The 27127-nt window shown below is 38.4% G+C and overlaps 1 protein-coding gene across 1 annotated transcript in view; it reads right to left on the bottom strand.

Annotated features, from left to right (window-relative positions):
- Positions 1 to 27127, bottom strand: part of LOC306856646 (rho guanine nucleotide exchange factor 10-like protein) — a 123837-nt gene that overhangs the window by 79066 nt on the left and 17644 nt on the right. Inside the window, exons 4-13 of the mRNA XM_079396004.1 lie at positions 26194 to 26348; positions 24965 to 25033; positions 22132 to 22259; positions 15872 to 15980; positions 14931 to 15034; positions 13798 to 13875; positions 10854 to 11033; positions 9042 to 9158; positions 7710 to 7802; positions 5627 to 5797 (exon numbers count right to left, since the gene is read on the bottom strand). Coding sequence (XP_079252130.1) covers positions 5627 to 5797; positions 7710 to 7802; positions 9042 to 9158; positions 10854 to 11033; positions 13798 to 13875; positions 14931 to 15034; positions 15872 to 15980; positions 22132 to 22259; positions 24965 to 25033; positions 26194 to 26348 — 1204 coding nt within the window. The remainder of the gene's footprint in view (positions 1 to 5626; positions 5798 to 7709; positions 7803 to 9041; positions 9159 to 10853; positions 11034 to 13797; positions 13876 to 14930; positions 15035 to 15871; positions 15981 to 22131; positions 22260 to 24964; positions 25034 to 26193; positions 26349 to 27127) is intronic.

Genomic DNA, 27127 nt, shown 5'->3' with positions numbered 1-27127 from the left:
TTGTAATTCTATTAATACAATTATATTAAATGGTCCTTTTAATTTGGGTTTCATATACCATAAACCTGTACTTTCAATGCTCCATCTTCTCCAACAATTTGATATCAAATGTGCTTCTAGGTCAATGCGAGTCAAAATTATAATATGCTGGATTTTGTTTCCTGAAACGAAGAACAAAAAAAAAAAAAAAACAATCATTCTTTTGTGTTGCACAGATATAAGTCACAGGTTTGGCCATGAGGGTGTGTATAATGACAGAATTGTATTTTTGGGTGAATTATAATGTTTGCGCCACTAACATCAAGCAGAACTGGAAAAAGGCTGATTGTTTCCAAACAGGTTTCCTGAACACCCCCATCTCTCAACAGACAGACCCAGTCCAAAGTGTGGCAGCCCTGACATGCACACTCCACCTAAGGAATAATTGACGACAGGCCATAGAATTAGTAGGAAAATTTATTCACACCCGAGGTGGTGATGCCCATCACACTTCGAGTGTGCATTATTTTTCTACTAATTCAATGGACCGAAGTCAATTATTCCGCTTATACTACGGTTGCCACACCTCAAGACATCGATCAGATGATATATTTCAAGGCATTCGTCCAGTTTTTCTAATCTCTCTTGTAAGTAGGATTATTTCTTCTGCATCTTATCCAATGCCTCCGTTGCTAATTCCAAAACGTCATTTTAAACCGTAAAGGAGGCTTGAGCCGTTGATAAAAGACTGATGCAGTTAATACAGTTCATAACTAATTTATGAGGGAGAGATTACCTCTGTGAGTCTGTGCGTCTCTCCAAAGTGTTCGGCAGCAATGTCTCTAGTTATAGTGAAACTTAAAGTTCATTTTCTTCACGAACTGCGCCGTTGTTGTTACCTCGCTTGTGAGAAGTCATGTAGTTTTTAAGTTGTTAAACTATGTTACTGCGTCTGTGAGCGAGAGAGCGGGGGAGATAGGCTATGTGCTTTCCGTACATAATAAAACGTGGCAAAAACATGGACATGATCTGTCGTTTTTATCCGTTTGTTTACTATATTTATTTGTTTGGCCAGTGTCGTTGTGGGTTTTGTTTCTTTTGCTGTAAGGACCTTTGAAATAACTCATTAAATGAAATTGGTGAAGTGATATGGACATGTAATGCGGTCAAGACCTGCCTGGAACTACGTTCGCCGTGCGTTTCCCTGAAAATAATTGCACACCTAGGCTTAGAACGTTCATCAGCCAATCAGATTCAAGCATTCAGCGGCCCCGTAGTATAAAGTCAATTAATGCACTATACAGTCTTTCTATATTTATCCATAATGCAAGACAAGACAGGGATAAACATATAATTTGTATTGTGTTAGGAGACTAACCAAAGTTCATCCTCATTATATCAGCAATAATGCACAAGCAGCATCACAGCAGCAAAACCTAATGTCCAGCGGCTCAAATAAATACTGCGTGCTGGTGTTTGATCAGTCAGGAGAGTAGTTTTATAAATAATGCATCTGCTTCTGTAGCCCGCATCACTCAAAATGAGTCGCGGGATCCAGAGGGAATTGGCAACTCTGCTTGGCCTTTGTTGAAATGCATTGAAAAATTAGACCTTCAGTCAGTCAGAAGGCATGCTCCAGGCGCCGTGTTTTTATAGTAAGAGAGCGCCACCCAAAGGCTGAAAAGGCAAATGGAATGTTGTGGGGGAAGGACAGATATCCTTTTTAGGGACTTGAGTGCGTGACTGAAATGGTTTGTAATGTTTGTGTGTATGTGTGTGAGAGAGAGAGAGAGAGAGAGAGAAAGCCACAGAGGTGTATGTGATGTGCTTGCTGAGGAGCTGCACTCTTAGCCTGTGCAGCATACTATATCTGCCGGCCTAACTCAGATAGTCTGAGACGGACGATGAATATTTCATTGCGTGTATATGGGGTAATAGAACTGACTGTTTCACATTGGAATGCAGCTGAAATCCCTGAAAAAAAATGGTGAAGTTGAAGCCACTGCACAGTGGGTAGTGCACAACACACATGCTCACTAAACTCAGAGTAAGAGCGGTTGTGCACACAGGCATACAGGTTCAAAACATCTCCATCTCTGCCCACTTTCTCATCACTTTTGACTTTATGTTGAAAAGGCCATAGAAATAAAATCAAACAAACAGCTGGAGAAAAGCTGCCTTGCTGTCAAACTTCCTACATACTGTAGTGAGCTTTCTAGCATGTTAACTGAAATTCAACTTCATGATAAAATATGTTTTTTTGTTTGTTTGTTTTTGTACATTTGAATATCACAAAATACAATTTAATGGCATATTTTATAGATTAAAATTGTGTACATTTGAATTCCAGACAAGTAAAATTAGAAATTAGTTTTTATTTTAAACAGCAGATGCATAAACCTCAACAAAGTCTTTTAATTTTACATGGCTTTCTATACATCTCTTGCATGAGACACGAGTGCAACAGTCAGAGTTGTCTGTCCCAAAAATGTGCCTAATATGCGTTCTTTGTGAATGGCTTCTGTTTTAACATAACCAATAACTTCTCCACACTGAGCTTCTTTTTTTCTCTAATATTTTGAATGAATAACGCAGCAGCGGCGTGTTTTGTGGGTTCAACTGGACAGATTAACAAAAACAAAGTACGAAAACGATACTTATCATCTCCACATCTTGTGCGCCTCTGCTCTCACCGACGCGCACCCAATAACATTCAACTACACCGTATTTGCATTCAAATGCAAAATTTTATTTTAAATTCGACTAATATAATTTTTTTATTCACAATCTCCTCATCACTGGCAGGCACAGCACTCAGCATGTGTTTGTGTGTGCTGTCTGCTTGTCAATCATAGCACGCACCTATATCATGCGCTATATCCAAAAATGTATCTATGTTATCGATGAAGGTGTACCGTCGATAAATACCGATACCGTTTTAAGTGTCAATTTTTGAAAATCTGACAATATTTGGCCGAGATACAACTATTTGAAAATCTGGAATCAGAGGGTGCAAAAAAATCTAAATATTGAGAAAATCGCCTTTAAAGTTGTCCAAATGAAGTCCTTAGCAATGCATATTACTAATCAAAAAATGAAGTTTTGATATATTTATGGTAAGAAATTTACTAAATATCTTCATGGAACATGATCTTTACTTAATGTCCTAATGATTTTTGGCATAAAAGAAAAATTTAGCATTTTGACCCATGCAGTGTATTTTTGGCTATTGCTACAAATATACCCCAGCGACTTAAGACTGGTTTTGTGGTCCAGGGTCACATTTGAACACCCTTCATTTTGAGAGTGTAATTAAAATGCTGCTTATGCAGGTTGCTTTGCAACAGAGCTAAAGAGAAAGAGTCCAACATCAGAAGGAGAAAGTGAGAGAGATGCAGACTATGAGAGCGAGAGAGAGAAAGAGAGTGATGACTGCAGTGGTGGAAGGCGAGACAGAGCAGTATAGAGAGAGATAAAGAGAGAAAGTAAAAGTGAACCAAGAGGTACTGAAAGCAACTTAGACTTTCCAATTAAGTGTCTCATTTACTCTCTAATTCCTCTTATTCAGAAATGTATTTGTTCGCATTTGCAGCAGCTGCCCTGTGATACAAGCATGGTAATGGAAGAGAAACATCCCTGCCATGTATTCAGGTGCTGCTGTAGCGCATTAATGGACCATCATTGCTCGCTGATGATTCCATGGAAAAAAATGCAGGTCAGGTATAACAGGAGATGGGTCGGTTATTTTCAGGGTCAGCTGTAATGTCCAAATACTTGACAGGCTGTTTAAAGGCTGTTTGTTAGGTGATAGAGACCTACAGTTGCCATATGAGCACACAGTAAGTTGAGTGTGAGCTTTAAAAACGTCATTAAATTGCATTTAGTTTTAGATTTTTAATACTTAATAAGTACAGTTTCCTTTAAGATGCATGGCTCCAGTGAGACATTTAAAAGTCAACGCAGATTGTGCAACATCGAAGGCTTATGTCGAGGTCATGACTGAGAAAAACTGCACTGCAACTGTTCTACATCATTAATCATGTCACGTTCTGACATTCTGACGGACAGGAAAGTGCCCGCTGTAACAGGGCGAACAAGACATGAGGCGTGCGGATCCATGTGCAAGCTTTTATTTATAAACATGGTCAATAGTCCAAGAGAGGTACAAACAGAGTCCAAAGGGCAGAAAACAGGAAACGAGACTATAAACAAAACAAACTAAACTTAGACTTACAAAACACAGAATGGCTCGGTAGGGCAGCTAACACTAGGAGAGTGTTATACGCAGAACCAGACTCAGAGCTAGACATACACACAGAATGGCTCGGTAAGGCAGCTAACACTTGGAGAGTGTTATACGCAGAACCAGACTCAGAGCTAGACATATACACAGAAAGCTTAACAGAAAACACAGGACAATACTCCTCAATCACAGCGAGAACGTCCAAGGCTTATAAAGAGTGTGTGATTGGGTGATAGTGATTGTGAGATAGTTCTCAGCTGTGAGGGTGATTAGTGTAATCAGCTGAGTGTGTGTCGTCTGTGCAACGGATGATGGGAAATGCAGTCCAGTGTGCTGTGTGGTGTGAGAGTCAATATGATGGAGAGGCGACCTCTGGTGGCTATCGGGTGGAAGGCCACAGACCGGATTCGTGACACCCGCAGGCTGTTGTGGCTGGACAAAATGGAAATTTGTGAACTTTCTTGAGATGATTTTATGAAATCATAAGGTGAAAGGAATGCTAAATAAATTTTTTATGAGGAATAATATACAGAGAAGCTAGTATCCCCATTTTAACTAAAAACACCTCTCTCTTTCCTTCACTCTCTCTCTCCCTCTCATACACACACAGGGGTAACAGTAGCAATCACAAAGTTTTAGGAGGTTAGGACGATTCCAAGGGCCCTGATAAAAGAGGGGGCCCGACTCAAAGCCCAGGGAATGTGATTTCTACCGAGGGGGGCCTGAGTCAATATGCTGTTCAGGGGGCCCAGAAACCATAGCAGTGCCCCTTCTCAGAATTATTTGTGGTAATGCAGTTAATTGGCCATTAGCGAACCTCCTGCAATAAACTTCTCTAATACAGATTTAGCTTTACACACATACACTACTAAAATGTTTTTGAAGAAGTCTCTACCCCTAACAAGTCTGCATATAATTTATATCCAGAAAAAACAGCAATACTGTAAAATATTGACCCATTAATTTTTCAATGACCTTTCAACGGTAGTGTGCAGTGGATCCAAAAACAATTCTGAAACCTACAACACATTAAAAATGTATGTTGGAAAAAAGTTACAAATGAAAATGAAAAAAAAGGCATTTCACAAAAGAAGAGCTTTTTTTAGGTTTCAAATGATAAAATAAGACACAATTAAGACAAAAAGCACTTTCTGGTTGTCAAATGCAAGTGTAACGTCCATTGTTAATGTGATGAACCACAGATGTAGCTGAAAAGCTGTGTGAACATGATGACTTCGAGACCAGCTTGTGAAAAGTATTTGCAAAAAGTCTAAGAAAAGGGAAGTCGGAACGAAACCATGAAATGGTTTTCTGATTAGGAATTACACTGTTGTGATTACATCAAGGCAACAGCATCTTGCTATCACAGCTGAGTAAGTGTGCGCATGCTCGTGTTTTTCTCACCTTACTGAGGGAGCGGTCACTGACACAGCGAGCCAGCTGTTGTGTCTCAGTGATCTGATCAGCCACCCTTTTCTGCTCATTGAGTTTCTCAGCAAGGGTCTCCAATTCAGTCAGAGCCAATTGCAAGGGCAGTCTGTCCACATGGCCAGTGGGAGTGTTCTTCAGCATGTCCTAAAGAAAGAGAGAGAGAGAGAGAGAGAGAGAGAGAGAGAGAATGAGCCTAACAGCAAAGAAAGTTAAAGAGTAAAAGGGACTCAATTGAGGAAGCTAATGGAAGAGATTAATGACTGCAACTCTACTGCACAGACAACACATTAGCCATTGTGATGTACTATAGCACTATTAGCATTCATTTAACACTGCTGGTTTCTTTTCTCCCACTAAAAAGCAAGCAAAGAGGGTCAGAATAACACTACCATCTCATGTTCATACCATCACTACGATCTCAACTGTCATATTAGCATTCATACCAGTATTAAATTTACAACTTTGTGGAGTCAAGAGACAATTTAACTAGAAGTGCAAAAGGCCAGTACTGTATTAATAACACCCAAGCTGTATGTGTTTGATAAATTTAAAAGTTCTATAAATGGCAATAATTATATTTTATTTCAACATATTAATGTTAATTAATAGCAACTAATTATAATATAAGTAATTTTCTTAGTAATCTAAACATACCGAAAAATTTGCTCATAATAACGACTAATGTTTTCTTTACATTCAACGGCAATTTGTTGTTGCTGTTGTTTCGTTTGAAGCATAAATCAAGCACTTGAATTCAGCTCTATTTGGTATTCAATATAAAAATGTGCCAAGTTTGATGCCGCCATTGCCAAATGCAATTTGTCCATGTGGATGTCAAATTACCAATTGTGACTGCAATATGAATGAAACGTGGCAAAACAGAGAGTATTCGATAACTTAAATTACTTAAAAAGCCACTGTTTTATTACACTTTTATTGCACGTACTTTGAATCATTATATGGAAAAGAACAGCTTAGACATTCTGCCTAACAGATTTTTATTTTTTTTATGTTTCTAATCAGATGTGTCTGTTTGTGGTTGATTCAGGTCACTAAAAAGGAGGAAGCAGATAAAGGTTTCAGTCTGTCATCAGATCTTGTTCTGTTTAATGTGTGATTAAAGGCTACTCTCAAGTCAGAGCATTGAAGAAAAAAAACCTTATTCCCATTCATAACTTATCTATCAAAATTCATGGGTAATCGATGCCTACTGAGGTATGAAATTAAGTGCCACAGCACTCCTCCTGCATGGGGAAATTCAGTGGGGAATTCCTCGCTTGTTCCTTGTCCATAAAAATGAACAGAAATGAAGAAAGGACGCTAGAGAGATCAAGCCAGTACTACAAACTGTTTGACGATGTAAATTTGGTGAATTTCACTGTCACCTGAGACCCACTGGCTGAAGAGGTCAATTTGATATTTCTGAAGTAGATCTTGATAATGCGCTGACATTTTGGCACATGACTTGTTTGTGTGACAGAATGGACATTTAAAGTGTTTATGTATTTATATAAACAGTTCACCCCAAAATTGCCATGTAATTTACTCACCTTCATGTCCTTCCAAGCCCATTTGACTTTTTGGGCACAAAAGGAGAAATGTATAACAATGTGCTAACCATTCATTTTTAGTCACTGAAAGTGAATGGGAACTCAGACTCTCCATGTTTCAAAATCGTCATTTTGGTCCAAATGCACTATATGGAAATTAGTTACAAGCATAATCTTCAATATTTTTACTTGTGGATTTCACAAAAGAAAGTTCGTTTTGGGCTGAACCGCCTCATTTATTCAAGCAGTGTGCGTGCTTGCTGGTTTATTCAAGTTCTCTCGATAGGAGCCTTGATATACACCCAATTCTGTATCATGGCCATGAGCCAAGGGAAGAACAAACCTGTGAGCCAATAGGCTGCAAGAAGACCTGGCATGGTCTTAGCCAGTCATTCAGCTTCTAATAGACTTGCTTGGCAACTAATTTCCAGTTACTTAAAGGAGCACGACCCCTCAAGCACTCTAAACGACAGCACTGTGTGAACAGTTTATGGATAAATACTGACCTGCAGGAGGAGGATGAACTGAGGAAAACGCTGAATAGGCTTTACCATCAGACCATAGAGAGTTATGCGGTCAATGCTGGACGCCTGCTTCTTCTGCAAGTGCATAGAGATGCAACCACATATTGAGAGAAAGGCAAAGGAAGAGAAAAAGGCAGACAAGAGTAATTTCCACATACAGAGCAGACAAATCTTGACACTCAAGGGAGTCAGAGAGGTGGGTGGAGGTTAGCATTACACTATTGATTCTTTCATGCCTGCCAGCAGACTCTGGCAATCATTAGACTGTGCACTGTCAGAGACTATGTGCACTTCAGAACCCTCCAGCAGATTTCAAAGCAAGGATATTAGACTATGGTCAACTAAGCAGGAATTCAGTCACTTTTACAGATGCTAAAGATTCAAGTCACCGTGGAAATTTGTTGCCATGATAACACTACAAACTTATTTTGTCTAATGAATTCTTGTGTTTTTAATTAGTATTTCTGACTAATTTTTTCAGTTAAAATAACAAATAATTCCTGAAAGAAAGTAAGGGAAGTCGTGGCCTGATGGTTAGAGAGTCGGACTCGTAATCGAAAGGTTGCGGGTTCGAGTTCCCGGCCGGCAGGGATTGTAGGTGGGGGGAGTGAATGTCCAGCGCTCTCTCCACCCTCAATACCACGACTGAGGTGCCCTTGAGCAAGGCACCGAACCCCCAACTGCTCCCCGGGCACTGCAGCATGGCTGCCCACTGCTCCGGGTGTGTGTTCACGGTGTGTGTGTGTGTGTGTGTGTGTGCGCATTTGTTCACTACTCACTGCTGTGTGTGTGCACTTGGATGGGTTAAACGCAGAGCACCAATTTCGAGTATGGGTCACCATACTTGACAATACGTCACGACTTTTACTTTTAAAATGTCTTAAGAAGCACTGCTTTAGATACTGAGACTTTTTGGAGAATATATCTTTACTTTTTTAACTTATTTGATACACTTTTTTAAATTAAATAAACTTATATTAAATATATTATTTTAATATATTATTTTCTAAAATCAAAAAAGGAGATATCTTTAAAGTCATTGCAAAATATCTTCTGTTATGTTCCACAAAAGAGAAAAGTCAAGTTTTGAATGACATGATGGTGATTAAATGAGTTTGTTATTGAATGAACTGGAAAATACATTTTAAAAAAGCGTACTCCATAATAGGATTTTTTTTTTTTTTCAGTGCAACAGGAAAAACAGACAATAAAGAAGTCAATAATCCATATAGCAGCACAGCAGTAGACAGAGGTGATTTAGGGTGAAACTTGTAATTCTTGAAGCGGATATTGACAGCAAATATCAGCTCTTACCTTGAGAAACTCCAGAAATGCTGGTTTAGACATGCAGGCTTTCTTAATGAGGGCCATGGCATTGGTGAAATTATTGACATAATCACTATATACGTCCAGCACCATGGATTTCGAGAACTAAGAGGAATGCAGAGAGAAGATATTTAGACAAACAAATGTTCAGAGAAATCACATTTAATTTGGTTTCCTGTTCATTTTCTTCTTAGTTTAAAGCATCTCTCAACATAAACAGTTTCTCCTGCTCTGAGTCTGCTCTTGAATTTTGCCGTCATGGTGGGTAGGCCAGTCTAAAGGTGATTACAGGGCAAAGGAATGGAAGTAAACAGTAATTTTATTGTGGTAATTATGCAACGCAGCACCACTTTTTGCCATCCCTGGGACTTAAACATCTTTGACAGTCCATTACTGCCGGGTGTTTTAGAGCAGGCAAAATGGCAGCCATCCATTCACTCTGCTTTGATTGAAGCTGAACAGACCTGCTGACAGCAGCAGTGCTCGCAGGACTTGGAGAGGACATTAACGAGCCACAAATAGACGTTAACCCCTGTCAAACTGTACCTCCCCTTTGGGGATGCCAAGTACGGCAGGAAATGATACACGCGGGTAAAGATGTTATGATCAACAAACACACATACAGGGCAAATTTACGAAATAGTTGCAGCACCTTGCAGCAAGCAGTATTTCAGTGCAAAAACTATTAGGATTGTGCTATGAACAGCTGTTCAACAATTCGCAATTCATTTAATGTTTTAGTTCGCGATTAATTTAATGGTTAATGTAATTAGTGTCTAATTTGTATGAATTCATACTATCTCATTCTCATTTTATTTGTACAGGGCTTTTCACAATACACATGGTTTTAAAGCAGCTTTACAGAAAATCATGATGTCAATGTTGTAATATTTTACGTCACAATGAGATGTCAGTGATAATATATAGTAGTTTACATTTTGCAATGACAAAAAAAACAAGGACTTCAGATTTGCTATGTTTTATATATCTCTGTATGTATATACTTGTACAGTATATCCAACTATTTTATTCATAAGAGATGTTTGTGTATATCTTCTATTAATCAAGGCAAAGTGATAAAAGTCCAATAGTGGATAAGACCATCATATATAGTATATAGCCATATGCACGGTGTAGATAAGCACAATTTCAGCATTTTAAACAGACAATTTGGGTATTTTAGAGCTATTACTGGATTTTCATAATCAGGTGCTAAAACAACACAGACAATGCATGCAAATCATTTATGCTGTCTTCGTCTGCAGTTCAACCATATTAAATTTGCACCACAGTACATATGCACTCAATAACAGAAGAATTGTGCAAAGCGTTGCAATAAGATGTGTTATGTGGTTTGTGGATATTTTCTGCTCTCAGTTGCGCAGCAGTGCAACTTCAGCTTTGAGTGTTCTCTCTATGGTAATCCTTTGTGCTCCAGGGACTTTGTAAAGACCAGTAGTGCTATGCAATAAAAGCAAGTCACACAGGCCAAACACTCTCTTGTAACAGAAGAATAATGAGAGCTTATGGATGCTGCCTGTGAGGTGGGTCACTAAAGAAACCTCATTCATTGGTCCATTAGACGACCCTGCAATCCAGTGGTGCCAACACGCTTACTTTGGTAAAAGACAGCCATCCTCACTCATAGTAATTGTTTATGCTTTTGAAGTAAACTAGAGCAGAACATTATTAGTACCTGAAACAGCTTGCCAACAGAAAAGCATAATAACACACAATGCTCACTCAGTGTTCTGTAGTTTAGTTTAGAGATCAGTAATTTTAAAGTATTTTCCTACTCACTGAAGCTACAAACAGGTCCCCAATCTTTTCACAAGAGTCCCATTCGGCCACCCGAGATGCCAGGGCAATCTGGAACATGGAGTGGCACTGCATGATCTCCCACAGACGGAAAAAAATGGGCCGGATTTTCCTGACACTGAGAATCCGAGGCTCGGCCTCCATCAGAGGTCGCTGGTATTCCTAAAGGACCATAGGAAATGTAGACATTTCTGATGTATGCAATTACTGAAATTTTTGCCTCATTTCTGCCAATTTGCCTCACCTTGACAAGGAAGTGAGATTAAAAATGTGCTGAATTAATCTTAACAGCAAGGTGAAAAAAAGAAAGTCTCACTATGCATTATCCATTTCATTCATTTGAATAGAAGATTCCAAATGTGCAATCTGCATATGTGAATGCATTTTTGGAACAACGCATGTAATGGAACACATGGAGATGAACACATATACATATCACCTTCTTTTTCGTCATTCAGTTAGTTATTGTAGCTATTGTATAGGATGTCAGATTGATTTAGTCTGTTCAAAAGCTTGTAATCATTAAGATTTTTTAAGATGTTATTAAGATACTCAACAAGACATCATTTATTAAAATAAATGTTTTCTTTTGTAATAGATTTAAAATGTCATTTATTCCTGTGATTGCAAAGCTGAATTTTCAGCATCATTACTCCAGTCTTCAGTGTCATGTGATCTCTCAGAACTCATTGTAATATGCTGGTTTGGTACTCAAGACACATTTCTTATTATTATTATCAATTTTGAAAACAGTTGTGCTGCTTATAATTGTTTTGGAAACGGTGATATTTTTTCAGGATTCTTTGTTGAAAAGAGTTTATTAGAAACAGAAATATTTTGAAATAGAAATAAATGTCTTTACTGTCACTTTTGATTAATTAACACTGAATAAAAGTATTAATTAATTAATTTATGTATTTATTTTTATAAATCTAACTGACTGCACAGTTTTGAATGTTACTGTATAATGGTTTCAACAAAAACATTGACAATAAGAATTGTTAATAATATAATAAGAAGAATTTGCGCATATTAGAATGATTTCTGAAGGATCGTGTGACACTAAAGACTGGAGTAATGGCTGCTGAAATGCATCTTATACACATAAAAAAACAGTTCTTTTAAATTTGAATATTTCACAATATTTCAAAGACGACTTCTGAAATGTCTCTTTTAATTCTCCGAAACCCACAACACCTAAAAATGCTAGACTGAAATGTAAAGTTAAACCCACATGATTTTCTTACTTTCACGGAACACAAAAATAATATTTGGGCCACAAATGACTTAATAAATAAATAAATAAATTGTCATGCATATGTGGGTGTAGAATAACAACATTTGGGTGAACAATTCCTCTAACTTTGCTACTGTTAAATCTCTGATATTGGCTTTGACTGTTTTGAAACATTGTTGAATTCAGCCTGTGCTCAGTTAAAGGTGCTGTATGTAGGATTGACAGCGGCTGAACTAGGTATTGCAGTCCAAATTCAAAATATTGGAGACATTTTCTTTCACCCGGCGCCTCCTCCTCAGACTTTAAGCACACGCAGGTTGCCAGTTTAACGACACCAACAAAAACGAGCGCACATGATGATGAATGAAATCATATACGCTGTGTTTTCCGCCAACTGGCAATCCGGGATGCCGAAATACAATTGGGTAAACTGGCAGTGGGCGGGTTTCACAAACCATAACAAACACAGATATTCCGGGCCGGAATGCACATTTTCAAAGAAGAATAACTGACTGTAGCATTGTTTTTCAGATAAACAAGTATATTAACTTAGCATGTTTCTTAAATATCTGCAAACATATGGTATTTTTATGCTTTAGTAGAGTCAAAATCCTACATGTTTAAATGTTTGTTTAGGCTTGATTTTCTTAAATTGCAAAACAAGCTAGTGATGTTCATAGATAAACTACAAGACCTAATCTTTAAAAGCAATGACACTTTGCTAGTTAGACTGTGGACACAATAGATTTTTCATGGCTGCTTTCTTTCCTACCCTGTAGTCTCCAGTACTAATGAATTATCGACAAAGAGAAAATAAGACAAAGGATGAGGCAATGGGACTATACCTTTGTCTAAAGATGTGTCTGCCCACAACGGCACTACTAAACTTAATTACGCAGCCCCTCACTCGCCTGCTTTGAGGCCATCTCAACTGATCTAAACACACTAGACCATGTCTAGCACGCTATAAAGAGAGCAGGAATCGTAAAGTACACCCAGCAGAGCTTTGATTTGACAACAAAGCTTGGAGACAGATCCTGAATGACTAGATTTCATAGAGCTTAAAGCTGTCATTGATCTGTGATTTTAGACGGTGCCTGTGCCTTCAAAGGAGTGTGATAACAAATGCCTTTCTCTCCACCACTGGCTGAGATCAGAGTTATGTGTAATGAAACTCCACACTATGAAACCCACCAGACCTGCATGCTTCCATTTAAAGGAATGTGAATGTGGAGGCAAATTCCTTATTAAAGAAAACTGATAGTGTTATCTTTTGTTTTGAGGCTTTGAATAGCTGGGTTTTCACATTAGGAAGCGTTTTGACAATATTTAGAATCCTTCAAATGACTTCTGTTGTTCGGTCATCGAGACAAAAATAGTGACATTTTGACTAATGTTTACATAATAAAAAACATTCTAAGAAATATTAAAGGTGGCAGTAATATTTGACTTTAGAATTTTAACTACGTTTTTGAATTTATCTGAGAATGAATTATCGAAGGATTGCGTTTCAGTTTGATGTTAGCACACACTGAAGAAGAAAAAAGACACTTACCAAAGGTTTTAAAACTGTTACGTGAAAACATTTTGTCTTTGCAAATTGACCCTACTGAATCCTATCAAAAGCTTTTTTTCAACAATTTCACCAACACAGCTGTTTTTTGTTTGACAGATACAATAGTACTTTACCTGTAGGATCCGTTTAAGAGAGTCCAGGTAACTCCTCTCACTCTGCACAATGGAGCCCAAAATATGGCGTCGGACGATCTGTGGTCAAGATGGTTAAGACATTTTTTACATTATAAAACATGTTTTGTTTTTTCACTTTGGATCAGTTTAATGTGCAACTGCTGAATAAAATTATTTCTTCGAACCAGAGCCGGCGCCAGGTCACCTCCGTCGGGGTGCATTTAAATTTCTAGCGGGGGGCACAAATCACGCAGTGACGATGTCTCCTCTGGGGGGGGCACAGTCTTATGAGCGCTGTTTTATCAGTACTTTCGCTTTCAAAATCGATCGCGTTCAACAAGGAGGAGGGAGGATGGAAAGTCGTGAGGCACAGTAACTCGTTTGGGGGGGGGCACAGTAACTCCTCTGGGGGGGCACAGCAACTCGTTTGGGGGGGACACAGTAACTCCTTGGCGCCGGCCCTGCTTCGAACAGTAGTCAATTCTATATCTGTATAATATAAAGCTGTGCTGATTTCTCTTGTAGTTAAGTCTACAATATTGATTTTAATTTGTACAAGATGAAAAATTCTCAATAAGCGTGACAACTGATAATTTCTTTTACTAACAATGCGCACATTAAAGAACACAGATGGAGCCAGATCATTTCCATAATGACCAGCGCAATCTACCAAGAGCAGCACAAATTAAGTGATTAAATTACCGCCTGCTTTAAGACAAGCTTTTTGGGGTATTAAATAATGGCACAAATACCAGTAATTTGATGAGCGCAAACATTAGTAAACCGCGTTGTGCGATTCATTTGAATACTCTCCTCCCATAAATTTTGCATCTGAAAGGGAAACTCCTACAAATGCAAATTCATAAAGTCAGGTGCAAAAATAACTGTCCACACCTTTTCTTCACTGTGCATCTTCAGTAAATCCTGACATTAGGCCTACATTTTTAACGCCAAAAGACAGTTTGCTCTGGTGCAAGCTGTTAGTAAATCTGGCCCTTAGTATGAATTTGAAAAGAAAAGATCTTCACTTTGGTTGGAATTAATTTTTTACCAAATTGATGGGTTCCCTCAATGTGTATATTTTGGCATGGACTACATTTACATATACGTACATATACAATACATATACGCACCTGCAGGCTGCTAAGCCCATCTGGCATTGGTCCCAGTTCTGCAGGTGGGTGTTTTGCCTCTGATACCATCACATCCAGATACCCTGTATCATCCTCAGTGTCATCTGTCAGGATACACAAAAACACTTTCAAACATACCATATATCCCTGCAAAGCTAAGAATATACTACTATCTTATTACAACTCAGAAGAGATGCTCAAACAGAAAAAAGCACATTCAAACAAGTACAGAACAAGCTGTTCTAAGCTACATCCAAACAGTCTTTCAATCCACACGGCTACAAAGGAAAACCATCCAACATACAATTTCACACCTTTTCCCAAAGGCTTAAAATCTTCACACAAGTTATTGCAACATCTCAAAATAATAAAAGAATACCCAAATCAAAATGTTTAGCACTATACGTAGAGTGGTACCTCATTTAGAGTGCGATTTCAATAGGCATCGCGCCAGTCTCCACTTCCAAAATGTAATCTTACCCCATTGTGTAGTAGGGTATTATGGGGACCAATCCCAGCCAATTTTCCTGTGCACCAAATGCCCTCATCAGCTCTTCTCCCTACCTTTTATTTTAAAGACCCAATCTGATTTATAATGCCTTTCAGCTTCCCAAATATTTCGCATCATCTTTTTTTCAGCCTCCCACCTCCACAAGTCAATTTTCTTCTTAAAAGCAAAATACCAGAAAGCACTCAGAGGTATTGAACTTCATCAGCCTTTTTCTGTCGTGTCTGACTCGTGACAGTCAGATCATCTGCCATCTGTAAAGAGGTCTATCTTAATTTAATGAACAGCCCTGTTCATCTGAGCGGGAAAAAGCATAAAAAAATCTATAATTGCTTCTTTCCTGAATGGGATTTTTTTTTCTATCAAAGGAAAAGGAGTGAGGATGGGTGCTCGAAAGAAGAAAAATTCTCAAATTAAATCATTCTTAGATTACCTGAGTGGTCCTTTTTATGTAGGAAAGAAACTCTTCTCATCACAGCGATTTTGGTCTTCTCCAGGCCATCTTTTGTTCCGCTACGTGCCGCCCGCATCAGCTGATGGACCTGCAAAAAGCACCAGAGGCGAACAGAAAATCATAGGCAGCCGAGCTGGAGTACCTCCAAAACCAGTAATGTGGTGGACTGTTATGGAAAAAGGTCGACCATCTCAAGCCCTCGAGTGTAAACCGCCGTGCTCAGGTTCGCCTGCCATTTGTGAGACACCAATTCAGTGCATCACAGCAGCAGTTGGGTGTCTTCTCAAGGGGGTCTGTTCCAATGGCCACAAGCCACAAGATGCTAAGCGAGTGAGAGTACATCCAGCTAGAGTGATATTTTTATATTTAAAAAAGGAGGGGGCATCCCATTTCTGCCAAAGCAGGTCATTAATAGAGAGCATGTGGAAATGTTTTGCTTGAACCACATGAGAGCTGTTTACTTTATAACTGTGCCCATAATCCACCGTCATACATAGCAAATTAGAGATCAGGAGAGCTGAAGCAAAATGGAGGGTTTTATAGTGGAAGTGATCGGAATGGTTTGTTTACAACAGAGTAAGAAAAACTGAGAGAGTACGGTGGCCCAGTAGTGCACAACACAACGAAATCTCCACAACCCAATGCTTACTGTAGGACTAATTTTGTTGTGTTGTGCTAATTTACCAGTGTTGTGGCTTGTTTCCATTGTGTTGTGCGAATTTCGTTGTGTTGTGCACTACTGGGCGCAACTTTAAACAAAGAGAGAGGGACTTTAAACAAAGAGCAAAATGAAGAGACAAAAGGTATGTTCCAGTCGAGTGCAAGGCAAAGTGGACTTTACATAGTGTTCAGCCATCAAATTTCTAATTGTATGGAGCATATAGCATATAATCAAAATAATCAATATATAATTACAGGAAGTGAACAAGGAAATTTTCTTTAATCAAAGTAATCAAATTAAATGAACAAAGTTCAAAAAGAACAACACTAAGAAAAAAAATGTAACAAATTATAAACTTTTTAAATCAGTTTAATGCATCCTTGTTGAAAAAGTATTTAAATTTTTGAGCAGTAGTGTAAATTTATATTATTTCATATTTATATAATACGTTATATTAAAAAAATGGTTGCAATGAAAACAATTGTTATTGTACGTAGCATTTTATAAATAAATAGCACATATATACAGTGCCCTCCAAAAGTATTGGAACAGTAAAGACAAAATTGCTCTGTTGGCTGTGGAGTCAAGACATTTACAAACACGATTAAAAGATGAATATGAGACAAAACTACAGAATGACACATGTTATCATTCGGTGATTCAACACATAGATGTTTTACCTGCTAAGAAGTTCAGCACTTTTAGAGTTTCATCCCCCTATCTGATGTGAGCATAAGTATTGGGACAGTTGCCTCACAGGTCTTTCTAAGTGATCAGCTGTGTCCTGTTGCATTAATTCTTCAGATATTAAAAGCAGGGAATGTGTCGTATCAGTTATATCCATTACTTCTGTATTCTGAATCTTGCATTCGATGATGACACACACAAATCAGGATGAAGATGAGGGAGCTGACTTTGAGAGAAAAGCAAACAATTTGGATGCTAAAAGAAAAGAGGACGTCAATTAGAGCTATAGCAAAAACAAAGGCATGGAGAAATCAAGAGTTTGGAAACCACCAGCAACTAACAACGACCTGATCGGCTGAGAAAACAACTGTAGTTGATCAAATCATAAAAGCTGTGAAAATGAACCATAAAAGACATGTCTGTAAAATCACCAACAACTTCCAGAAAGCTGGGGTGATGCTCTGACAATCTACTGTCCTCAGGAGACTTTGACACAGAATTACAGATGCTACACAGCAAGATGCAAACCTCTGACCAGCACCAAAAATAGAAAGGCAAGATTAGAGTTTGCAAAAAAGCACAAAGGTGAGCCAAAAGAGTTTTGGAACGGTTTATGGACCGATGAGACAAAGATGAACCTTTATCTAAGTGATGGGAAATCAAATATGGGGGGAAGTCGTGGCCTAATGGTTAGAGAATTGGACTCGTAATCGAAAGGTTGCGGGTTCGAGTCCCCGGCCGGCAGGGATTGTAGGTGGGGGGAGTGAATGTCCAGCGCTCTCTCTCCACCCTCAATACCACGACTGAGGTGCCCTTGAGCAAGACACCGAACCCACAACTGCTCCCCGGGCGCCGCAGCATAAATGGCTGCCCACTGCTCCGGGTGTGTGTTCACGGTGTGTGTGTGTGTGTGTGCATTTGTTCACTACTCACTGTTGTGTGTGTGCACTTGGATGGGTTAAACGCAGAGCACCAATTTCGAGTATGGGTCACCATACTTGACAATACGTCACGTTAAAAAAAAAAAAAAAAAATATGTTAAGAAAAAAAGGGAACTGCAAAGAAATGGAAAGTCTTAGATTGCCCAAGTCAATCTCCAGATTTAAATCCGATTGAACATGAATTTGACCAGCTGAAGAGGAAAGGCAGAAACTCCCCAAAACGAGCAACAATTGGAATTGGCTGCATTAAAGGCTGGGAAAAGTATTTCAAAGGATGAGACCAAGAGTCTGGTGATGTCTATGGGTCACAGACTCACTGCTGTGATTGTGCGCAAGGGATCTGCAACTAAATAATAGCTTTTAATCTTTTATATCTGCCTTATGTTCAACTGTCCCAATACTTATGCTCACATCAATGAGTGGGATGAACTCTAAAAGTACTGTTCTTTTTATTTGGTAAAACATGTATGTGTTGAAACGGCTAATAATAAAATGTGACATTCTGTAGTTTTGTCTCATATTCATCTTTTAATCATATTTGCATATGTCTTGACTCCACAGCCAACAGAGCAATTTTGTCTTTACTGTTCCAATACTTTTGGAGGACACTGTATATAAGCAGACAACATCAAATATCAGCACAATTTCTTTGTTGTCTGTGTTTGATGACATGGAATTTATATGACCAAACAAGATCAAGTGCAGTGAACTTCTGCAGGTATCTCTTCTGCTCTGTTTGTTGGAAGCAGTGATCACAATGTATGGACCCTGAGACTCAGAACACAGATAAAAAGGGACAGAAAAGCAAGACACAGAGAGAGAAAACTCAAATGAAAAAGTCTTACCCTGCTGAAAAAGACTTACATATACTGTGCTCTGGATACTAGTCCCAAGCATGGGATTCTGGGATGTCAGAACGCCACCAGGCATTTTTACTACATTTACGTTTGTCTGGTTGACAGCAAGTCTATGTTGGTCAGCAACAACAGACCAGCGTAAAACAGCATGGAAATGCATTGCTGGTCCATTCAGCAGGGAAAAGTGCAAAAGAGAATGAGTGTAACCTTAAACCCAGATTTGTGTGATCGCTCCAATTTACAGCTTTGAGCTAGTTCACCCCCTATTGCCCATTCTTCCCATACGTGAATGAGTGTACCTGATGTCTGCCCCCCAGTCTCATGGCTAGCTCCTGTTTGGTCCTGGAGTAACGTTCTCTCAGTCGTCGAACATCACGGGAGAGCTACGGGTATCATCACGGCAACAATGCAGGGCATGGGTGAGAGCACAATAACATGGCAACATGGAGGAGAGGAAGGAACGAAGGGGTAAGCATAAAAGTGAGGGAAATGGAGTGATGAGGGCAAGGCAAAATCAGGATCGACCACAAAAGCATATGCAAGAGAAATGACTGGAATCAGGAGTGTGGCTTAATTTTTAAGTCAAAGCAGTGTCAGACAGACAGAGGAACATTAGATTATGACAAAGCATGCACCCTCGCTAATGTGAATCTCAGACAAGCACCTCATTGCCAAAACAAAGCCACAGGCTGCATCCAAAACGGAGGTAGGGAGGCATTACATCCAAATCCAATGTTTGTCGAATAATATGCTTCCATCTGATCTATTTTCAAAGAATGAATCTAGGCTGCCTTCAGTGCCTCTGATATCACTGAAACTTGTGTGTGGAGTTCCGCAATTAGATGGAACATTTGAAAACACTCTGAATATTTAAAACATAAAAAGGAGTTATGTATTACCATGCATGTATTTAATCAAAAATATAGTAAAATGGTGAAGTATTATAACAGTTTAAACTAGGGCTGTCAATAGATGAACATTTTTTAATCAGATTAAATCACACCCTTTTTGTACACACTTATGAAATGAAGCAGACAAAACTTAGCTTAAGACGTTTTTTTCATCATATCTATCATATCAATTGTTTAGCAAAGATGTCTTTACAAAAAAGGACACATGGAGACTCCAAAAGGACACCAAAGAACTAAATTATATAAGTAGACCAACTGATACATTTGCGCACACCAAAGCACACATTAAAAAAAAGACAAAATTTTAAAATGTTTCAGAATTCATAGTGTACAGTAAGTGTACAGTAGTAAGTGGTAAGTGTACAGTAGACAAGTCTATTTGCGATACCGAACAGGACCACACGGAGACACCAAAAAAAAACCTAAACCAACCGCTTTGAGCTGATTATTTATACATACTACAGTACACAGATCCATTCGAATGACTAAACACAGCAACATACACAACAAATTAAAACTTTATCCTAAATGTTTAACAATGTGAATGTACTGAAATGACAGAGCTTGTGTTTTAAAGTGAAACACATTGGAAAGAATAATTTACTAAAAACGTAACTTGGGTCTCTATTCTCTCTGCCATCTCTGATGTAAATCAGCCTGGTTTTCATTACATCAGTGCTGTTTTGGACTGTTTAAATGCACTCGCTAACTGAATCATTGGACTGGAAAGAGAAGCGTCTGGTTAAAGGGTTAGAATAGAAATTTTGTTTCAGCAAATTTGCATTAATTATGTTAAATTACTTTAACGCGTTAAGGATTTTTTAACCAATCGTGTGCATTAACACGTTCCCAGACAGCAAGCAGTGTTGGCCCAGATCCGGCCCACATCTGGCTGGCCTTCATGGATTTCACACGGGCCAGATGTGGGCCGGATCTGGGCCAACACTATGTTGCTGTCTGGGTAATGTTGACAGCCTCAGTTTAAATGTAACAGTTTTCAATTTTAATGTATTTTAAAACTAATTTATTCATGAGGTGGTAAAACTAAATTTTTAGAAGCCATAATGTCAGTTTTCAGCGTTGCATAAATCTTTAGCAATCATTATAATATATTAATTTTTGTGGTTAAGAAATATTTATTATTATCAATGCTGAAAACAGTTGAGTGCTTGTTTGTTTGTTGGTTTTTTGATGCAGTTTTGATAACAGTTTTACATGTTACAGTTTTCAATATTCTTTGATAAACAACTTTTTTACTATATACTTTGGTGAAATAAATGTATCCTTGCTAAATAAAAGCATACATTTTTGTCTTAAAAATCTTATTGTCCCCAAAATGTTAAATTGCAGTGTATATTCAAAAATATTTTATAAACAGACACTGCCATCATTAAGTATTTCAGTCACTATTATTTTTTCATAATAAAAATGTCTGTTTCTGACGCAGTTGCAAAGACCAAAGCCCAATTACCCAGTACTGTAGTGAAGTCAACTGTTGCTTGTTTGTCCTTATGAGTTCATTTTAATCTTAACAAGCACACTATAGGAACTCTTGACACCTTTCAAAATAAATCATTCCAATTAAACAAGCACTACAAAAGCTGGAGGAATAACTGTTAAACTGAGCTCAAATAACTGTGGTATTAGACTCGGCAATCTAATTCTTGCTTATCGTGAGTCGTCTGACAGTAGGAATCTTATGGAGCCTAATTCAGCGGAGGTAAAGGTGAGTCTGGCCATGGGAAATTGGTTTCTGAGGGACTGATGCCTGGGCAAAGTGTTTTCCATACCAGTGTGACCTCATGAACGTGTAAGGGCAGATAACACAGTGCACACTGAATTCAAATTTTCAGCAATATAGAGCAATGGGAAAGTGTGTCAGTTACACCCAGCGTTAGTAGCGATTAGGCAAGTGTTGGCCAATACTGCACTCTTGTGGTGGAAAAGCACACAGCAACCCTTCACAGACCATTAAAGTATCACAAGAACCTGCATCTCAAATAAATCATCAAACCACATACCAGTCAATCAGCCTGCAACCTTGGAGGGTTTAAATCTTTTTACGGGCCTTTGTGGTTTATCATTATGAGGAATGTGAAAATGTGTGAAAATAAATCAGATGTTTGTCAGGATGTAATTATTGCAGTTGTGGGGAGTCTTGAATTAACACACACACACGCACCTTGCTGCGGGTTGGCGCCCTCTCAGAGTCGGACTGCTCATCATAGCTTTCAAACTCACTTGAGCTCCAGCCATTATTGGGCCCTTGCAAGCCCTCCTCTTTCTGTATGTCTTCATAGATCAAGTCAGCTGACAAACAAAGCAAAGCAGGTTTCAGTACAGTCCTGTTAATATCAAAAGCACTTCCAACAATGATGTGGCGATATAAAAATATCTATATAACACAAAGATGGGTGTTTCTTCAACCACAGGCACTTTAGCCCTTGTAGAATTCAAATCTATATAAAATTTGATAGTGTAAAATAATATGTATTAAAAATCTCAAATTAACAACTGCATTTGATAACATTCTGTGTTGGAAATAACATGATTGGCAAGATTATCTATAGTAAGCTAAAAGCACTGCCAATGTCACCATATTATGTAATGTTACGTATTTTATTTTCAGCATTAAAAGCAGCCTAATAAAACATGCGTGACACTAGATAGATGGCTGAAATGTAATTAAAGTGTTTGACTGTTTATCTTAATACCTCATGGAGGCCTGTAAATTTTATAAAATGTATAATCAATATGTTAATAGTTAAAAAATTTAAATTCATTAATTCCATTTTAAAAAAAATATTTTCTGTATTTCTACATTCCAATTTATATGAATTATATAAAAATTTTATTTGCAAGCTTTAGCAGTATGCAGTTGTCACGAATCCGGTCCATGGTCGTCCGATTGCCACCAGAGGTCGCTCTCCCATTATATTGACTCTCACACCACACAGACTGTTGCACATCACCCTGGACTACATTTCCCATGTTCCATTGCACTGATTGGATCCACCTGCGACCAATCACACACACACATAGGCTGTATCCGAAATCGCCCCCTATACCCTCATTCACTATTCCCTACATTAGTCCAATCATACAGTTCACTTGAAGGAGTGAATGAAAACGAGTGAGTGAATTCGGACACGGATTCGCCGTCCACACGAAAACGGCGTTTTCAAATTTATCCACCCTGGGACCCGGTTTCAAAAATGATCGGTTTCACTCTTCGAAAATGCCGGTTTCGTGTGGACGAAACGCCTATACGGTAAAAAATGTATGCGTATACAGAGAAACCCATCTTCGTGTGGACGGGGCCTGAGTGCACCGGAAGGACTGCCGCTTTTGCATAGTTTGCTTGCTGTTTAATAATCATTTGTAAACATCTTGAACTCTGTAAAGGAAATTATGTATAAACCTTAATAGTCAATTTACAATTAATTTTGTACCTTTGTTGTATTATGCCGTGGACGAGCGCTTCTAAAATAAATGAATGGATGATTCAGCTGCGGGCGCCATCTTCTGGCGAGATGCGGGAATTCACTCGGCGCACAACTCTCACAGTGCATTCTGGGTCATCTCTAGCCGTTGAGTGTACATCTGTTGTACACTCGTTTTTGCTGTGCATTGTGGGATTGAATGAGTGCACTCCAGAACATCCACTATGGTTTCGAACACCACTTAATATGGCTGTCCTATGTGGGTATAGGGGGCGATTTCGGATACAGCCACATACTATATTACACCCACTCAGATCCTGCTCAAGTCGCCAAGTACTGTTTAGCGTTTATCACTCTCCTAGCGATAACTACATTACAGAGCCAGTCCGTGTTTTATGAGTTAAAGACTAGTTTAGCCTGTTTATTGCCTGAGTCATTCGTGTCTTGATCCTAGCCTGTGTATCTCGTTTCTGTGTTATCTCTGCCTGCCCTGAAGTTTATAGCCTGCCTTGGATCTCTCTCTTGTCTTGTCGTTTGGACTTTGTTTGCTCCTGCCTGGACCATTGCTCATTTACCTGGATTACCTGGTTTACCTCGAGACGTGAGGTGTGCGGAACCAAATGCAAGCTTTTATTGATAAACATGGTCAAAACACAGGCAGGGTCGAACAACAGCAAACGGGTCTGGCACGGGCAAGACACAAGATTAGTCCAGTGAATAGACTGGGTCGATCAGCGGCGAACGTAATCTAGGGGGCAAAACAGAGAGATAATCCAGGTAAACAAGCAATGGTCCAGGCAGGAGTAAAGAAAGTCGAAACGACAAGACAAGAGAGAGATCCAAGGCAGGCTATAAACTTCAGGGCAAGCAGAGATAACACAGAAACAAGATACACAGGCTAGGATCAAGACACGAATGACTCAGGCAATAAACAGGCTAAACTAGTCTTTAACTCATAAAACACGGACTGGCTCTGTAATGTAGTTATCGCTAGGAGAGTGATAAACACTAAACAATACTCAGCGACTTGAGCAGGATCTGAGTGGGTGTAATATAGTGTGTGTGTGATTGGTTGCAGGTGGATCCAATCAGTGCAGTGGAACATGGGGAAATGTAGTCCAGGGTGATGTGTAACAGTCATGTGTGTTGTGAGAATCAATATAATGGGAGAGCAACCTCTGGTGGCAATCAGATGGAAGACCATGGAAGACCATCTATTTTTGTTACACAATAAATATTAAAATGGTTTGTTTTTTCAATCTTTGTTTAGATTACCATCATTTATAAATGTACCAATTCATATTTTCTATTGAATTTTCATAATTTAAGATGGAACACCTAAGATCAGAAACAAGAGTAAAACTTTCAAATATATTCAAACCGTAGAACGATTAATTATAAAAGTAGTAAAGAAATGTTCTAATAATTAACCTTGTAAATTAGTTCTAAATATTTATTATAAAAACTAACCCCTGGTACACAAAAGTGCTTGTAGAGAAAACACTCAGACAATCAAACAGTCTTGGAGATCTACATGCCAAAAGACAGACCCAAACACAATCTATGGCTGACCTTCTCCTGAAGACAGATCTTCACAGGGTACATCATCATAGATCACATCTGGACCGGCAGAGACCTCACCTAAAAAGAAAAAGATGACAAAATAAATAAATAAAACGTAAATGCACGTTTAAGGACTGTGAGTGCATTAAGTTGGATGTGTTTACCATATAAAAGCAAAGAAATAAGCCTATGAATATCTGTGAACAGTCCCTTGACAGAAAACAGAGCACAAGATTCTGAGAGCTCCTTCCAAACAAGCTTATCCAAGCTAACACATGCTCACATCATTACTTGTGAGTTTTGTGCAGATTTATTTATCCGCTGTTTATGTGATTGGCTTTTTTACACTGTATTCGTAGTGCTCTATAGCATCAATCAAAACAACGAAACTGACCTTGGCGTACCACATTGTTTTAAAAGATGATTTGTTGATAACAATTTCTTCTTAAAATTACCTAAAAAGCTCTAGCTATTTTTCTGAATAGCCTAGCAAACAATCAACTTTTTCTAAGTAATTTTCTCAAAAATGTCTGTATCATTTTGCAAGAAAATACACAACGTTTTAAATATACAAACATGCTTTTACATTATTCTGTTACAAAAGCAAAACTTACACGGGGATGTCAAGATGGTGACCAATTAAGCTCAAAAAGCCCAAGATAAAAGTGTACAATACAAGCGGTCCATAATTCGTTCATTCAGTTGATTTAGGTGAAATCTGATCATACAGAAAATCCTTCCTATTCTAATCTGGCGTGTACGCGAGAATGTGTTTGTTTACATGCAGCTGAGTGCATATCATGCGTGTAAATGCGAAGAAACTGCACACTGCTCTGTCTATCGGCAACGTGGTAGCCGACAAGTGAACGTTGAACAAGAACAAAATTGTAGAATTTACAAGACTGCTAGAAGCCTACATTACATTTAGCCTTCAAATGTAGATGTCTAGTGCACACGTGAATGTCTTTATTTTTTCCATCAAATGTTAGAGGCTCCGTGATGATGACATTTTGATTGCCATTTTGTATAACACATAGCCTATAAGAGCAAACACTTGCTTTTTGTTGAATCCATAAAATATTATCTAAAACTTGTATAAATACTGATTTCTCAATCAGTGCATTCTTGTTTTGTATAAGAAACAAATAAAGCTAAGGTGTCATTGATTTTTAAATTGTCAAGTATAACATAGTATTTATTAAATATAACTGTAACACATTTGAGGTTTTATCTCTTACCTTCAGCATTTTGTGCTGGGCTGGGTCTGATATCCTCTGTTCCTTTGTCAATTTTATTAGTGCATGTTTTCCTCTCGGTCTTCACCTCAGTGCAAATCTGGTCTTCCTTTTCATTTAAGCTCTCTGGTGCAGCAGAATCTGTGGAAGCTTGGTCTCTGGAACATTCCCCAAAAATAGAGCCATATTATTGCTGACCTCTCAAGGGTATACCCGTACTGAGATCAGCTCAGGCCTAAGACTGGGTGGTGTGTGGTAGAAGGGGAAGAGTTCAGATGCCATCCGCCCCATATAATGATTATCACAAAAAGCGCTTGTGTTTTATTATAAGTGCTACAGTGTTTTGTGTAGAGGACTTTGTGGAAATGGAGATGAGATGGAAATGGGGTAGAGTATTCACTGTACAGAGTCGAATAACCAATGCAATATGAGGAATTTAATCTTCACAGAATTTGATTAAATTAAAATAAATGTTAATAAAAGCTAGTACTGCAGGCTAGTCAACCCAGTGGTACTTATTGTCAACTTAATTTACAGTAAATTCAAATATCTATTAGTTATGGTACACAAAAAGGGTTAATTACAAGGAAAGAAGACGATGGAAATTCTGTCCATGGAAGGATGTTGTCATGTTACAGCACGTCTGGTCATTGAAAGGTATTTCAGCATTCAGTCTCAACAGTCTACTACAGGTTTAATTAGTGCTTTTGAGAGTCATCATCTATTTCCTCCAATGACACTTCATCACACATGCTTATATCAATTGACAGCACCTTATACTTAGCATTCCGAGGGCAGTAATGCACTTCACATAAAATAAGGTAAACATGCCAAGTGAATATAAATAAGCTCTGTAACTTCATAGAAAGCATGACATACATCATTTTAACTGCAGTTATTCCATGTAAAAATGTGTGGAATTGCATCTTAAAAATTG

Source organism: Barbus barbus, assembly GCF_936440315.1.
Source record: "Barbus barbus genome assembly, chromosome: 37".
In the NCBI taxonomy this organism is placed as follows: Eukaryota; Metazoa; Chordata; class Actinopteri; order Cypriniformes; family Cyprinidae; genus Barbus; species Barbus barbus.
The sequence above is the reverse complement of the archived record's forward strand: the minus strand, read 5'-3'. Positions and strand labels throughout refer to the sequence as shown.